The sequence below is a fragment of the Equus asinus genome, chromosome 14, assembly GCF_041296235.1.
Source record: "Equus asinus isolate D_3611 breed Donkey chromosome 14, EquAss-T2T_v2, whole genome shotgun sequence".
NCBI lineage: Eukaryota > Metazoa > Chordata > Mammalia > Perissodactyla > Equidae > Equus > Equus asinus.
This window is the reverse complement of record NC_091803.1, coordinates 47,593,584-47,610,147: the sequence shown is the minus strand read 5'-3', so window position 1 is coordinate 47,610,147 and position 16,564 is coordinate 47,593,584. Positions and strand designations below refer to the sequence as shown.

The 16,564-nt window shown below is 53.0% G+C and overlaps 1 protein-coding gene across 10 annotated transcripts in view; it reads left to right on the top strand.

Moving 5' to 3' along the window:
* Window positions 1-16,564, top strand: part of TBC1D24 (TBC1 domain family member 24) — a 27,798-nt gene extending 11,234 nt beyond the window's left edge. The window contains exons 2-11 of one of the 10 annotated variants that reach the window (XR_011494389.1): window positions 5,392-5,508; window positions 6,354-7,436; window positions 8,078-8,095; window positions 8,573-8,731; window positions 9,994-10,186; window positions 11,002-11,097; window positions 11,371-11,593; window positions 12,058-12,250; window positions 12,896-14,218; window positions 16,007-16,563. Coding sequence is in view for 8 of the 10 variants with exons in the window: in XM_070485172.1 (XP_070341273.1) it covers window positions 5,392-5,508; window positions 6,354-7,436; window positions 8,078-8,095; window positions 8,573-8,731; window positions 9,994-10,186; window positions 11,002-11,097; window positions 11,371-11,593; window positions 12,058-12,212 (2,044 nt within the window). In the remaining 2 variants the exon portion in view is untranslated. Of the gene's footprint in view, window positions 1-5,391; window positions 5,509-6,353; window positions 7,437-8,077; window positions 8,096-8,572; window positions 8,732-9,993; window positions 10,556-11,001; window positions 11,098-11,370; window positions 11,594-12,057; window positions 12,251-12,895 lie in introns of those variants that run through there. The other 9 variants (XM_070485172.1, XM_070485175.1, XM_044747275.2 and 6 more) reach the window with 9 other exon arrangements.

Sequence of the window (16,564 nt, the reverse complement as noted above, 5' to 3'; positions counted from 1 at the left end):
CGCCTGCCTGAGGCTCCCCAACCTGTTGTGCCCTCCTTCATGCACTTGTCCCCACCCCGACACAGGGCCAACTCCCCATCTTGATATACTTGGGGTACTGTTGCCCCTTCTGTGGTGCGCATGTGTTGTCACCACCCTACCTGGCTTCTCAAGGCACTTATCGCATGTGCTGTGGTCATTGGCCTTCTCAAGAGCCATCTTTTACTCTCTTATTATCCCTGGTGCCCTGCCCAGGACCTGGCACGGAAAAGTCAGCTCAATAGAACTTTGTCAAGTGAATAAAAGTTTGGAGCAAGAGGAGCTATGATGGTGTGCTGGGCACCTGGGAGAGGTGGCCTGGGGACGCAGCACCCAGTGTTGGCAGGTGATTAAGATGGAATCACCCAGGCTTAATGTGCAGGTCTGTTTTTGTCACATGAAAGTGAGTTTGTTTTCAAATACAGTTGTTTTGAGGAAATCATGTTCCCGTGTCCCCACTTAAGAGATGAGAAATGCAGAGATCTTGTGACTCATCAGACCCCACTCGATGTTTTGGGACAGTAGTGGCATTGAGAAGCCAGCCCTGAACTTGCTGAAGAGGCAGCATGGGCAGAGCTGACCGTCCTGGGTGCCTGTGTCCCTGCAGTGGGAGAGGGGTCCCCATGAGCGCTCTGGAACCTCACAGACCTGGGTTGGTTCTCCTTGTGCTTGGGACCCCCAGGTACTTTTCTGTATCCCCGTTTCCTCGTCTGTAAAGTGGAGCAAGTCTCCGCGTCTTGGGGTTGTCCTCAGGATTAAAGGAAATAGGACTGTGAAGCTAAATCACCAGGCAGCCAGCCACTGTGCAACTTGTATTCCATGGTCCCTGAGGATGGGGGTGGGAGGTGGTCCTGCTTGAATAGGAGATGCCAGCTGCTTGGTCCTGGGTGTCGCCTGTCCCACTGTCCACAGTGAGGTCTTGTCCTCCCTCCCATATCCATGTTCTCCTCCCACCCCTACCTGGTCAGAGATCTGCTTGGAGGGCTACACACCTGATAGAGTGGAGCTGGGGGATTCAGGGGGCCTGGGCTCCTCCCCCAGCTGGCTGCTTCCCTCTTCCTGTGGGCACTCCTGGGGGCTTCACCATGGCAGACAGAGTTGTGGTTTATTCGAGCTCCTATGCGGTGTTCCTGGCCGAAGTGTTGTGTCACAGGAAGTCCCTTTCCCAGAAAAAGCTTCCTTGGCCCGGGCCCATCGGGAGGGGGCCATGACTGTGGGCCTGGAGCTGCTGAAGGGTGCCCCTTGCACATTGGGTCTCAGCAGAGCCTGCAGTGGACTTGCTCTTGGCGGACTCAGGGCAGTGTACTCTGGCCAGAGGGCACAGTGGTCATCAAGACAGAACGGAGAGCTGGACCAAAGTATCACTGACATAGCAAGATAACATTTTGGGGGAAATAGAGGTCACTCATTTCCACTTACATTTTTTTTTTTTTAAAGAAATATTTGCTTCCCATCAGGTAGCCTGAACTCTCAAAACAGGCACAGTCTTTGTGAGGAAAAAGGATGACATGAGGGTCACTGGAAGGGACTTGAGGGGGTGGGGAAGCTACAGCATGAGCAAGGAAGAGGAAGCAGGTCTGTCAGAGAGGCTGCTGGAGGGACTGTCTCTGAAGAGAGAGCAGGGGACCTGCTTGAGCCTGTGGGAGAACCTTGGAGATGGCCTTCTGTGGCTGCACCTCCCCCATGAGGAGGAGACGTGCTCTGGCCCCTCGGCAGGATGGGGCATTGACCCACTGGAACCGTCACTCCCGAGACATCCCTGAGCCAGTGCCAGGTCAGGAGACCCTGAGGAGCAGTAACAACAAGATGCCCCTGGGACACCTGAGCTGCCCTGGTGTGCCAGGCTGGGCTGAGTGCTTTCTATAAACAGTCTCAGTTAATCCTCACAACAGTTGGCTTTTAAACACATCCGTTGGATCACATCCCTTCCCTTCAAATAAAATCTCAACTCCGTTCTTCCACGCGCACTCTGGCCTGCAGGCGTCTCCACTGCTCTCCTTTGCGTGCCCTGGCCGTGCTGGACGCTCTTCTGTTCTGGGAGCGCACCAGCCCGGGCCTGCCTCATGGCCTTTGCACTTGCTCTTCTCGTTGTCCGGAGTGACTTTCCTCAGCCTTTTGGCTGCTTCCCTCTCATCGCTTCAGCACAAATTGGGAGAGGTCTGCCCTGACGACCTTAGCTAAAGTAGCTGCCAGCCTCCAGAGTGCTGTGTGGTGTCCCCCGCTGTCCAAAATGATCCTGTCTGCAGTTCTTGTGAATCTAATAGGATGCTAAGTGGAATTTTTCCTGTTTTCCTGGAATTGCAGGCTAGGCCCAAAGCTGAGGACGAAAGACACAAAGTACTTCCCTATGTTCCAAATTCACGGAGCTGCCAGCTGCTGGAGCTGGCCTCCTCCCACAGCTGATGGGGAGGTACCACCTCTGAGAGCCAGCCCTGTCCCCACCCCCATTCCTCTGCAGTGAACTTGCGGGGCAGGGGGTTGGCTTTTAGGTGAGTGCAGTATTTGTGGTGAGAAATTATTCCCTCTCCCCTCCTCCTGCGGCGAAGGGAAAGTCGTTTTCCAAGGCACCTGCTGACTGGGCCCTGCTGGCCTTCTGCCGTGGCATGTCACCCACACCCCAGTCAGTGAGCCCAGAGTAAGAGCTCAGCCCACAGATGTCGCTTGGGGACTAATGCTGTTCAGGAAGAGACCTGGCTTGTCTGAGGTTGGGGCAAACAAGTGGCAGAGCCGGACTTTGAAGCCAGGCCCGTCTGACTTTGGACTCGATCATTTCCTGCGTCAGCTCCTGTCTCCCTTCTCTACCCCCAGCTGCCCAGTGTGGACAAGAAAGCATGGCCTTCCTCGGGCTTGGCACCTTTGTCAGGAGCTGGGGGACTGTGGGGAACAAGTGAAGCCTTGTTTCCTGCTGGGGGCAGGTGGTGTGGACAGCGATGCCCAACGGCTGAGAGCTGCAGGTGAATCACTGGGAGGGAGTGTCGCTTCAGCTCTGCCGCCTACCTCTGAGCGGGAGGGTCTGCCTGCAGGTTGGCACGTTTTTGATCTGTTTCCTGCCCCCTGACTTCCCCATCCTGACAGCCAGCTTAAACAGTCTAACTTGGTTGTGAATGTGTGTGCACGGAAATGCAAGAAAAAGGTTTTGAAGGATGCGCACTAAAATGTGGACAGTGACTGTTGTCCGCAGAAGAGGGAGTAGGCTTGAGGGGATAGCTTGAACAGGACTCTACAGTTTTACTCTCTAATTTTGTATTGTTTGGCATTTTTGTGATTATGCGTTCATGTTAAAAAAACCCTAAGAGGGGCTGGCCCCGTGGCTGAGTGGTTAAGTTTGCGCGCTCTGCTTCGGCAGCCCAGGGTTTCTCAGGTTCGGATCCTGGGCACCAACATGCCTCGGCTCATTAAGCCATACTGAGGTGGCATCCCACATGCCACAACTAGAAGGACCTACAACTAAAAATACACAACTATGTACCGGGGGGCTTTGGGAGAAAAAGGAAAAATAAAATCTTAAAAAAAAAAAAAAAAAAAGGAATCTTAAAAAAAACCAAAACCCTAAGAAAACCCCTGAAGCTGGTTTTATCGACACCTCAGGAGGTTTCTGTGAGCCTTGATTGCAGCCCTAGAAACACCTTTCTAGGAGGGGCTTGGGAAGGAGGCCTGTGGGGGGCCAGAGGGCTCCTTCAGGGTCTCCTGCCCGTGTCCTTGTCTTGGAGTCCCTCCGAATCCAGCACGGCCCTGGGTGACTTGCTGCAGAAACAAAGCCGTGGGTCTGCTGCTCCCTGAAGGGCCTTCGGCAGGAACTCTCCAGGTGCAGCAGCCGTTCTTCAAGTCTCCAGTTTAATGTTCAACCCGAATCGGAGGCCGGCTGAGTGAGGCTTGGCACTGTCGTGTCCAGCTCCTTTTCTGTTTATAAACAAGTTTATTGCCCTGAGAAGGAGCTGGTTCTTTTCATGCAGACAGGATGGGCCTGGGGTCCCTCCAGACGTTAGTGGGCTCAGAGCCTAGAATGAAGGATTTAAACTCTGTAGGAAGTTGACACGGGGAAAATGGTGGAGTGCAGCCTGGGTGTAGCTGTGGGGACGACGTGAGTGGGCCTATTGGCCTGGCCTTCAGAACCTGGGGGAGGGGGAACCCTCACTGCTTTCCTTCCCAGGACAGAGCAAATGGATCAACTGCCATTAGAGTTTCTTGTCTTCCAAGGAAGAAGGTTCCAGCACTGCAGCTGGCCTGGTCCTATTGTGGGCAAGGCTTTTCCAGTGAGACATGTTAAATGGATGTTCTTACAAAACCTTATTTTAATTGATGTTTTCCATGAGGAAGCCCCTATAAGAACAGTATCAATGGATATATATCCCAAAGAACTGGAAGCAGGGACTTGAACAGACCCTTGTACGCCGTGTTCACAGCAGCATGATGCACACAGTAGCCAAAAAGTGGAAACAACCCAAACGTCCATTGACAGATGAGTGAATAGACAACGTGTGGTCTACCCACACAATGGAATATTATTTAGCCATTAAAAGGAATTAAATTCTAACATTAATAATAAAAAAAGGAATTAAATTCTAGTAAATGGGGGGGCAGGGATGAATAGGTGGAGCACAGAGGATTTTTAGGGCAGTGGAAATACTCTGTATGATACTGTAATGAGGATACATGTCACTTTACATTTGTCTAAATTCACAGAATGTACAACACCAGGAGTGAACTCTCATTAATCTCTAGATTTTGGGTGATTATGATGTGTCAATGTAGGTAAATCGATTGTAACAAATGTACCACTCTGGTGAGAAATGTTGATAATGGGAGGCTGTGCTTGTGTAGGGGCAGGGGGTATATGGGAAATCTCTGTACCTTCCTCTCAGTTTTGCTGTGGACCTAAAACTGCTCTAAAAAAATAAAGTCTTAAATTAAAAAAAATATTCTGATACATGCTATAAACATCGATGAACCTTGAGGACGTTATGATCAGTGAAATAAGCCAGACAGAAAAGGACGAATATTGTATGGTTCCACTAATATGAGTACTTAGAGCAGTCAAATTGATGGAGACAGAAAGTAGAAGGGTGGGTGCCAGGGCCTGGGGGAGGGGGAGAGGGAGTTTAATGGGGACAAAGTTTCAATTGGGGAAGACAAAAAGGTTCTGCAGAGGGACAGTGGTGATGGCTGCACAATATGTGAGTGTACTTAATGCCACTGAACTGTGCACTTAAAAACTGTTAAGATGGTAAATTTTGTTATGCGTATTTTACTGAAATAAGAAAAAATACTGTATCAAGGTACTTTCTCAAGACGTCTTCACACACATACAGATTTTACGCTGTAATTCTTTCCACTCAATGTTCTTAAGGTATTATTTGCTTTTTCTATTTTCAGATGTTCTAGATGCAAGAGAAACTGGAGTGATCTGGTCATTTACCAAAACTCTCTGAAGCAAACCCTTGTGACATCTCCAGACACTTTTCCCACCCCAAGCGGAAAGGTTAGTCTGAGGTATGCGGGCAGACTATTGTGGTTTGTGCCTACAGTAGCCTTTGGCAAAAACAGATGTTAAATTGTGGTATTCTGAATGGTAGACTTCTGCCTCGCTGTCCACATGCAGTGACACTTCAGCTAGAGAGTCTCAAATAGCATATCTTACTCATTTTTTTTTTATGTCTACCTGAATCTCCATAGTTGCCCATAATGGAGAGAGAGCACCAAATCCCCTCAATACTTCTGGCTTGTTTGGACCCAGAAATGTCTAGTTTTGAACCTGTAACACCTTCCATTTATTTCTCAGTCCTCATATCTACTCCCACCAGTGATTCTTCTCTGGAGTGCCTGCCTGAAACTTAGCTGGTATTTCTAGAAAGTTAAGAACTGGCCTCTAGATTCCAGCCCAGGGACAGTGAGGCAACATAGATGTGTGTCTTTCTCAGGATACGCAGCTGGTTAAAGGCCAGCTGAAAGGCAGCGTCTCTTGGCTTACTGGGGTCTTCTTGACCAGCAGCTCCTTTTCAGAAGGCCAGCAGGCAGGCTGCAGGGTGGTATGTGGGGACTTGGTGGGCCACCCAACCCCAAGCAAAGAGTTGTTTTCTGCAGGGTCAGACTCTCAAAGCCCTTCTGGAAACTCATCTCTAGCCTCTTGTTACTCAGAATCCATATTACCTATTCCAGTAATTTCATAAGCCCCATGAAAAGAAGCTATATTCCAGAGTTCATAGTGAATTCTCAAAATACCCACTTATCTTAAATGGAAGGCCTTGTAATACTTTATAGAAAGGTTAAAACAAAACATGTTCTTTAAAATGGGAACCTTCGTACATGTGTATTAAGCATGGTTTTTAATCTTACAGAGTATGGGAGTGCAAACAGGTTAGCAAAGAAGCCTCGAAGAAGGGGCTGGAGGATTTGGCTGCTCTTTGCGCCCTCCTGGCAGCCCAGGGCCGTCCTGCTGGGTGTGTGCCCTGCACTATGGACTCCCCGGGGTACAACTGCTTTGTGGACAAAGACAAAATGGACGCTGCCATCCAGGACCTGGGGCCCAAGGAGCTGAGCTGCACCGAGCTGCAGGAGCTGAAGCAGCTGGCACGCCAGGGCTACTGGGCCCGCAGCTATGCCCTGAGGGGAAAGGTGTACCAGCGCCTGATCCGGGACATCCCCTGCCGCACGGTGACACCTGATGCCAGCGTGTACAGCGACATCGTGAGCAAGATTGTGGGCAAGCACAGCAGCAGCAGCCTGCCCTTGCCTGAATTTGTGGACAACACGCAGGTGCCCAGTTACTGCCTGAACACACGAGGCGAGAGCGCTGTGCGTAAGATCCTGCTGTGCATTGCCAACCAGTTCCCTGACATTTCCTTCTGCCCCGCCCTGCCCTCCGTTGTGGCCCTGCTGCTCCACTACAGCATTGATGAGGCCGAGTGCTTCGAGAAGGCCTGCCGCATCTTGGCCTGCAACGACCCCAGCAAGAAGCTGATCGACCAGAGCTTCCTGGCCTTTGAGTCTTCCTGCATGACGTTTGGGGACCTGGTGAACAAGTACTGCCAGGCAGCCCACAAGCTGATGGTGGCTGTGTCAGAGGATGTCCTGCAGGTCTATGCGGACTGGCAGCGCTGGCTGTTCGGGGAGCTGCCCCTCAACTACTTTGCTCGCGTCTTTGATGTCTTCCTGGTGGAAGGTTACAAGGTGTTGTACCGAGTCGCACTGGCAATCCTCAAGTTCTTCCACAAGGTGAGAGCTGGGCAGCCGCTCGAGTCAGACAACGTGAAGCAGGATATTCGCACCTTTGTCAAAGACATCGCCAAGACCGTGTCTCCCGAGAAGCTGCTGGAGAAAGCATTTGCCATCCGTCTCTTCTCTCGGAAGGAGATTCAGCTCCTGCAGATGGCCAATGAGAAAGCTCTGAAGCAGAAGGGTATTACCGTCAAGCAGAAGAGGTGGGCAGGTCCCTTGAGGCTGTGGGTGTCGCTGGCCCCTAGGCAGGTTGTGAAGGGCCCACGTAGGGCGAGGTTTTGGTAGAATGCATTCTGGCGGCTTGGGGCATGAGCTTGTCCTGCCAGCCTCTTGGTCTGTCTGAGCCAGCCAGCCGTGCATGCATGGATAGAAAATCCCAGAAAAGGAGAAAGAGCCTTCATGGCCACAGCCACAGGCTGCCAAGGCAACTGTGGACACAGAGGGTACAGGGTCCTGTCCTCAGGCATGAGGCCCATGGCTGAGGTGGAAGCTGGATACTGTGAGGTCAGAAGGTCCGGCATTTGGCCAGGCTGGCCTCCTTGGGTCATTTCAGAGCAGCCCCTGCTCCACCCCTCCAGCTCTGGGCTCTCTTGCTGGCCATTTTTGTGGCTGCTGGTTGTGTCCCCGCCTTGCCCTGAGCACAGCCCCCTGGGGAGCAGGGAAGGGCCCACAGTGTCCTGACACCATCTTGGGGCGGACACTGTGACTATGCCATAGGTGGGAGGTCTTTTTCCTGGGCCAAAGGCAGGTGTGTCCTGCGCATCAGTATTTGCCACTAACCTCTCCATGTCTGTTTTATTTTTCTTCCTTTTCTCCGTGTCCATTGCTTCCTCCTGTTTTTCAGTGTTTCACTTTCTAAAAGGTAGGTCTGGAAACCACATCTCCACACCTGGCTTCTCTCTGCCTTCCAGCCTTGCTCTCCCAGGGCCTGGCTGCTTGCTCTGGCTCTCAGGGCTGGCTTCAGCAGTGCTGCCTCTGAGCCTGGCCAACGTTCAGGCACCGTCTCTCTGTCTGTCTGTCTGTCTATCTGCTGAGCTGCCTCAATTGTGCTGTCTGCGGGTGCTTGGCTGGCCCTAAAGCATTGTTTTGCCAGAGCTGACTTGCTCTCTGTCCCCATTCTTAGAGAAAAGGTGCTTTTGTCTCCACCCAGGCTGGGTGCTCTCCCTTCTTTTAAGGGGATGGGGCTCCAGGGATCGGCTCCACCCCGTTCCTTCCTGAATAGGTGACAGGCTCCCTCCAAGCTTAGCTCCCACCAGGGGTTCTGCAGGTCTCCGGGCTAGGGGGCGTGGTCAGGGCTGGGGTGGCTGCCCAGCTCTGACCCACTCCCCACTCTCCCTAGGCAGTTTGTGCACCTGGCTGTCCACGCGGAGAACTTCCACTCGGAGATCGTCAGTGTGAAGGAGATGAGAGACATCTGGTCCTGGGTCCCTGAGCGGTTTGCCCTCTGCCAGCCCCTCCTGCTCTTCTCCTCACTGCAGCACGGGTACAGCCTGACCAGGTAACACCCAGGAGGCCAGGAGAGGCTGGGCCTGCCCTCCCAAGGCCCCAAGGCGTGGGCTTCAAGGGCCAGACTGTAAGGAGGGGCAGAGCGAGCTGTGGAGTTGCCCAGCTTCAAGTCCTGCCCGCTCTTCTGGGAAGTCGCTGTGGTGGATGGAAATGGGCCTTTGAATACGGGCACCTGGGCGAGGCCCTGCCTCTTCCTGGGGGGCCCTAGAATGAGGAGCCCCTTCTCTGGGCTTCTCTCACTCCCAGGCCACTCAAACTTCAGGGCTCATTGCCGTATATGCCATGGCTCCAGGTCCCTGGGTAGGTGTTGTGAGGACACAGGAGGCAGAATTCCCACCCAGGAGCTTCCAGACCTGTGGGAGAGGACCAGTCGAGGAACAGGCCTTGGTTCACTCCTCCCCCTCCCCCACCTTGTCAGTCCACAAGCCAGGTCCACGTTAGCTCTGTGGGGCTCTGCCTGTGCGGGGCCCTGGCTGGTGTCCAGACTATGCCTCACAAGGCAGCTCTACCAGGGGCAGCGCCCCCCTTGAGTCTCAGACAGCAGGTGTCCTCAGAAGCTCTGGCTTGGGTCACAGGTGACCTGGCAGAGGTGACACAGGCAGAACTGGCCCAGCCCACGTGGCAGGCACCGTCTGAGCCCCACAAGCATTATGGCATAGCCAGAGCTGCATTCACCCAGCCCCCACTCTGTGCGATGTGGGAGGCCCTCTGAGGGACAGCCAAGTAGGGCCACCTGGGATGCCAGCCAAGCCCTGGACACCTGGCACCGCCACTGTGGCAGCCTCAGGCCTCCTCACGCGCTTCCCAGAGCCACCCAGCTCCCACGTGTTCGGGCTCCTAAGGACGTTCTGAGTTTTTCTAGAGCAGGGACCTGTTCCTCTGGTTCTAGCTTCCCAGTGGCACCTGGCACATGGCTGGCTCTGCCTGCTGGGGGCCATCTCCTGTGCACCTTCTCCCCTGTATCATACAGGGAGACCGTCCTGAGGTGCCTGACTGCTTGGCCTGCAGGCTGCCTGGCTGGGTCTCTATCTTGGCTGAGAAGAGTGCTCAGGCCAGGGCGATGCCAGGTCCTTGGCCACTGTTCCTGGTCCCCAGGAGAGAAGGACACACAGTTCCCAGGCCCGTCCACCCCCAGACAGCCCATATTCTCAGATGCTATGGGTACTGGTCAGCAGAGGCTGGCTAGAGGTGGCAGGGAGGGCTGCAGGGGTGACAGCTGCCGTCAGGGCTGGCACGTGTGGTCTCTGCCCCCAGGTTCTATTTCCAGTGTGAAGGACATGAGCCCACCCTCCTGCTCATCAAGACCACGCAAAAGGAGGTGAGAAAGGCCCAGAGGGAGCCTGGGGTCCTGGCCTATGCTGAGCTCTGGGGAGTCTGCTCTCCTGCGGCCTCCACCCAGGCTTCCTGTGCTTCGGGGCACAGCGCAAAGCCAGCTCTCCACAGAGAGGTGAATCCAGCGCCCCGTCTGACCTCCCCAAGTACCCAGGGCCTCCCCATTTCCCCGGGGGGTCTAGGCCCCTGCAGAAACAGCCTGGCAGCTTAGAGGAGCATTGCAGAAATGGCTAGTGAGCCAGCGCCAGGTGAGTCAGCTGCCCCCACCAGCCTCCGCCCCCTGACACATGGTTCTCAGAGCCCTGTCCTCTGTAGTAGCTGTCACCCAGGAAGTACCTGAGACGTCTGGAAAAGTCAGAGCTTGTGTGCCCTCATCCTAGGGGCGTCTGCATGCGGTAGAGGCTCCTTGTTCAGAGGCTCCCAAACCTGCCCCATGGGAGTTTTAGGCTCCTCCACCCGTTCCAGACTGCGCCTGTTATAGCAGGTGACTGATTGTCAGACACTTTGAGTAAACCCTGCAGCCACTCAACAGACTGACTCTCTAATGGTGAAATCAAGTGCTCTGCTGGCTGATGGGGGGGTTGGGGAATGTTTTTGAGTAGGAGTACCTCCTGGAAGCTGCCATCTGAGGGACGTCTCTGGGGCTGATGTCCTAAATCAAAGTGTGCACATGGGGCTTGTTCCCATGCTCGGGGGCCAAGGAGGGAAATGGAAATATCCTAAACAAAGTGATGGCAGCAAGGCAACCACCCCACCTTGCTGCCAGCCCTGCACCCTCTGAACTCTGACCTCCCCACACCACTCTCCACCTGCTGCCCTTGCCCTCAAGTCGGGGAGTGTGTGACCGTCCCACAGCCCCTCAGCAGGCTCAGAGCAGGGGTGCCCCTGCAGGCAGGCAGGGCACAGCCTCACTCGGGCCTTTCTTCCCAGGTGTGTGGAGCTTACCTGTCAACAGACTGGAGTGAGAGAAATAAGTTTGGAGGCAAACTGGGCTTCTTTGGGACTGGAGAGTGCTTTGTGTTTAGGGTGAGTGTGTCTCCCTGCGGGAGCTCTGCCCTGTCACCCTCCCCGCCATGTGACCCTGTTTACTCTCCCGTTTCCTTCTGGTTTATGATCATTAGACCACCAGCTCCATGTGAGCAGGCTGGCCCTGTCTGCTGTGTGTGGTGCCATCTCGCCAACCCTGGCACGGGGCCTGGCACACACAGGGCTCTGGTGAAGATTTGCAGGGGAAAGTGGGCAGGAGGGGCACTGCAGGGCACCATATGCCAGCTCCTTACACAGACCTTCTGCCCTCAGCTACAGCCCGAGGTCCAGCGCTACGAGTGGGTGGTCATCAAACACCCAGAGCTGACCAAGCCAGTGTCCTTGGAGACCACCACCGCCGCATCCCCACACTGCCACTCCATGTCTTCAGACCCCGCTGACCGCCTCTCACCGTTCCTGGCTGCTCGGCACTTCAACCTACCATCCAAAACCGAGTCCATGTTCATGGCTGGGGGCAATGACTGCCTCATCGTAGGTGGGCACCTCCCCTCCACCTCAGGCCAGGCTTCTGCCTGCCCTTGGTCACTCAGCCTGGGAGGAGGGTGCAGGGTCACAGGCAGCTGAAGTCCCTGGGCCAGTCCTTGCTGACCCAGTTGGCAGGCGCCTCCCCTGAGGGACAGGCAGACCCCCCTAATGGCACAGGAAGAGAGTGGGATTGTTAGGGGGTGGAGTAGGCATGAGGGGCAGGAGTGGGGACAGGAGGGTGCATGCTGGGGAAACGGGCTGGGGAGTGGGGTCTAACCTGGAGCTTGGACCCTGCCAGGGGCCTTTGAAGGGTCCAAGGTCAGCCCTGTGGTTTTAGAAAGGCCTCTGGCAGGGCTGGGGCAGGCACAGCTCCGAGACTTGCCCCATTCCAAGTGGAGATGCTCAGGTGCCAGAAGAGAGTGCCTCGGGGGGCAGTGCTCACAGAGGGGCAGCCACTGACTGAGCATCCCACAGGCGGAGGGGGTGGCCAGGCGCTCTACATCGACGGGGACCTGAACCGGGGCCGCACGGGCCACTGTGACACTTTCAACAACCAGCCCCTCTGCTCTGAGAACTTCCTCATCGCTGCCGTGGAGGCCTGGGCCTTCCAAGACCCTGACACCCAGTAACAGGGCTGCGCCCATGGTGATCCAGCTGCCACTGTCAGGTGGGGCGGGGTGGGGAGGGGCGGGGCGGTCACCAGGCCTTGTCTTCAGGGAGGAGGCAGTGAATGAAGACCCCCCATGTGCGGGATGCTGCTGGGGCTCTGGTGCTGGGCTGGGTAGGGTGCTAGGACCTTAGCTGGCCAGGCCTATTCCTCCTCACCCTGCTCGAATCTGCTCAGACTTGGTACTGCCTGGCTCTCCTCTGTGGAGGCATCCTGTGCCCAAGACCTGGGAGGGGTTGTATCATGCACCCCCTGAGCCTTAATCCCTTGGTGCCAGCAGAAGGGACTAGAAAGGCAGAAGGAACCTGCTCCGAGTGTGGGTCCATGGCCCCCCCTGCTGGTGCCTCTTAGCATGGCTCCTGAGTAGCGTCCTGCAGCCGGCTGCCAGGCCTGTTGCTGGCGGCTCCCCAGCCATGTGTTGGTCCCGAGAAGAGACAGATACTCTGGGAACTGTTCCTTGGCAGGTGGGTCTACCTGGGGCTTCTGACCCAGTTCTCTCCTCCCTGCTCTGGCCTCCTGGGGCCACCTCTTGGACAGTAATGTCAAGGTGCAAGAGCAGAGGACAGGATTTGTGCTCAACTCTGGGCCCCTCCTGAGGGAGGATCAAGGCCTGGAGGAGACATGTGTGTTCATGTGTTTCTGCAGAGCCTGAAGCTTCTGCTGGACCTCGTTGTGTGCTCACACCTGAAGAGGCTGCCCAGGGCAGCCCTGGGAGGGACCCTCTGCGACCAACCCCAAACCAGCCAGCTCCATTTTCAGGAGCCTGCCCAGAGAAGCCTGGACCCATGGAGCCTTCTTCAGCCCTCCTCCTTGCCAGCCTGGGGCCTCCTTAGCTCCCCTGCAGTCTCCCAAGCTGCCCCATTTCACCTGCGTGTCACTGCAGTCACCTGGCCCCTGAGTTTCTGTCCAGACTCCTCAGCATGGCGTGCTCGTTGCATCCAGCCCTGCTCACCTCCCCTGTTGGGCCCCACACACCCAGGTGCCAGGCTGCACCCTCCCCAGCTCCCTGCCCAGGTGGTACCTTCACCACGCACCCCTCTGCATGGCATGTGTCCTCCCTCTGCGTCCCTCTCACAGCACCGTGATTGGCCATATAGCATGGATTTCTTGTGCCACCACCTCTCCCCTTCCTCCCTGCCTTGCCTGGCCTGTGAACACTGCAGGGAGTGGCCTTCCTGCCCTGTGACCTCCCTCAGCTGGTCCTGAGGGCCTGGCCTCCCCGGAGGGAAGAAGGGAAAAGCAGACAGACACCCTAGCAGTCATGCTGGGGCCATGGTGTCCCCAACCCAATTGGCACGTGGCTCCTGCCAGCCCCCTCGTGTCCCCACACACTCACCCCTGCCCATCTGCACACTTTGCTTGCTCCTCCCATGGGGCATTCGTCCTCCCCTGCCCACCTACTCAGACCTCCTCTGAGCCAGGCCACGGTGCTACAGAAGTGAAGGACCAGGAACCTTGTGTGGCTTTGGGCAAGCCAATGAACCTGTCTCGAACTCAGTTTCCCTAACTGTAAAGTGGAGCCAGTCATCCCGTTCTGCTGTTCCCACCCCTATGGGACTATCAAGAGACTCTGAGGGGGACAGAGTGAGTCCCTACCGAGGGGAGAGGTGCTGGGAGGCAGTGTTCGGCTCACCACCCCCAGGCCACTGCAGCCCTCGTTGCTCCCCCTTCCTCTCTGCCTCCACAGACCTCGCCTGTACTTTGGTGTTCATTAAACACAGTCTCATTCCATGAACTCCAAGGGTCCAAGTCAGTCTCTTCAACCAGAGGGACCTCCAAGGGCTCCCCTGAGTCGTGCCACCAAATAGGGTGCAGGAGGCTGCACCCCCGCGATGCCTGTCAATGCTTTGTCACTGGATCTTTGAAGGCCTTTTAAAAACAGTGTTTTAGAAGTAGCTGAAGGTATATTCGAGCACCATTTGTATGGCTCCCTCTGCAAACTTCGTGAACTGGGAGATTATTTTTCTGGTGAGTAAGTCTGGAGGATTCTCTGTGGCTGCCCCAAGGGTCGTGCCAGGCCTTTGCCAAGATCCAGCCCAGGGACGGCAGTTGCTACTCAGTCACAATTTATATATCATGAGATCCTGTGTGTGCATGCAAAAGATTCAGTTTATTTGAATTTCATATCTCCTTCCTTTTCTCCTAAATCAAAAGGTATGTGTGGTTATTCTTTTATTTCTCATTATTGTCCTTATCTCATATTGTGTTCCAAAACAGAACATAATTTATTTTGTTAATGTTCTCTACTATTTCTTCATGATTATTTATTATTAGCTTTTGACGTTAAAAATTAGCCAAAGTTTTATGAATTGCATAGTGAATTATCATTTGTTTTTCTAGAAATATGTAAAGGTTTATTTTAAAAACAAAAAATTGGACATAGTTGAAATCAGTTCATTAAATTAAATGATTCGTTAAAGTGGACTGTATGCCTTTAGGGCTTCAGAAAATCAGTTTTTCAAAAATAATTTGTAATCCAAGAGTAAGTCATTTGTATTTTATAAATTTTTCAGAGTTTTAATTATTGAATTAAACTTAGTATTTCAATTTTTCCTATTTTTTGTAAGCTGCATGCTTATGTTTTAAATTTTTCTGGGCAATTTGTTTTAGAAAATTCTGAAGATTTCAGAAGGTCTTCAAATTTCTCTTATCCATTTTCTGAAGCCATAACGCCTTTATAGTCTCCTCAAGTGTTTTATATTTAATAGGTTCAGTTTTTGTAACTTTTTACTTTGAAATAACTTCAGATTCACGGAGGAGCCACGGGATGGCGTGGCGTTCCCATACGCCCTCCCCAGCTCCCCGTATTAACGTTGTGTATCGAAACAAAGAGATTAACGTTGATATAATGCTGTTAACTTAAATTACAGTCTTTATTCAGATTCACTTTTTCTACAGTCTTTTTTTCTGTTTCAGGAATGGATTTAATTTTTTTTTTTTAAAGATTGGCACCTGAGCTACCATCTGTTGCCGACCTTCCTCTTTTGTTTCTTCTTCTTCTTCTCAAAGCCCCCCAGCACATGGTTGTAGATTCTAGTTGTAGGTCCCTCTGGCTCTGCCGTGTGGGACACCACCTCAGCATGGCCCAATGAGCAGGGCCATGTCCATGCCCAGATCCCAACTGGCCCTGGGCCGCTGAAGCAGAGTGTGCGAAGTTAACCCCTTGGCCATGGGGCTGGCCCCCCTAGATTTAATTTTTAAGGATATTAACTTACCCACATTTTTATTAAATCCAGAATGTCATAAAATTCACAAGACTAACACTGGTCAAAAAAAAAAAATTGCCACTAATTAGGCAGTACAGCAACTGTCTCAAACATGTATTCGTATATCTTGATTGTTCTTGTCCTCTGCCTAAATGTCAAGTTTGCATGGAGAAGTTACCAAGTGAAGCAGGACTAGCGAGCACAGCTCACAGGTGCTTCACCCTGCAACATCTAAGTAAGGCAGAAAAGTGTGTGGATTTTTAAAAATAATCTGTGGTTTAAAAAAAAATTATGATCTTTGTTATGTTGATGTCAGATTGTGCTGGAGAAGTTAGGTACAGCATCAGGAATTAGTTGCTAAAGATGAAATGCCTCACACCCTTGCAAGCATGCTAATTTTACCACCCCCTGTGTGGAATTTGTCACCACTGCGCTTGGGACCAAGGAAGCAAATTAGTGGACACACTGTCATGCAGACACTGACCTGTGACATGACATAGAGACACACCAACTAACAAAAACCTTCCCGTTTGGATTGCTGAATCCACAGGTGAGTTACCTGGCTGCTCAGTTAGCCCCACCAGTCAGCAGCCGTTTTATCGGCGAGAAGCACCCCTGGTCGGAGGGAGCCTGCAGGTCTGATGTGGTCCTGTGGTGCCTTCAACGACATGGTGAAGCTTATGTAATCCAAGCCGTCCTGGCCCCTGTTTCTATCTTCATGGGAAGACACAGGAGCAGACCTCTGTTCTCTTTCATACTGAAGTGCATTGACTGGCGAAAGACACATTTTGTCAAAAGCTTATGAGCTAAAGATTGAAGAGGAAAAGTTGCATGAATAATTTTACATTTCCATTCTTGTATAGGATGGTTATTGGCTGAAAAATGGATTACTGGACTGATGCTTTGGAGCATCTGAATGAATGTAAAAACAAAATTTCGAGGACCGTATGAAAACATGCTAATGTGTAGTGAGTGAATGTGTGGCTTTGTAGCAAAATCTAACTTTGGAAAAGTGAAAATAAGTGGTTTATGTTTGTTCAGTGTTAAGTGCTTAAATAAAATTAACGAGAACTAATGGAGCAACATGATTGTGAAATATTTGGTATGA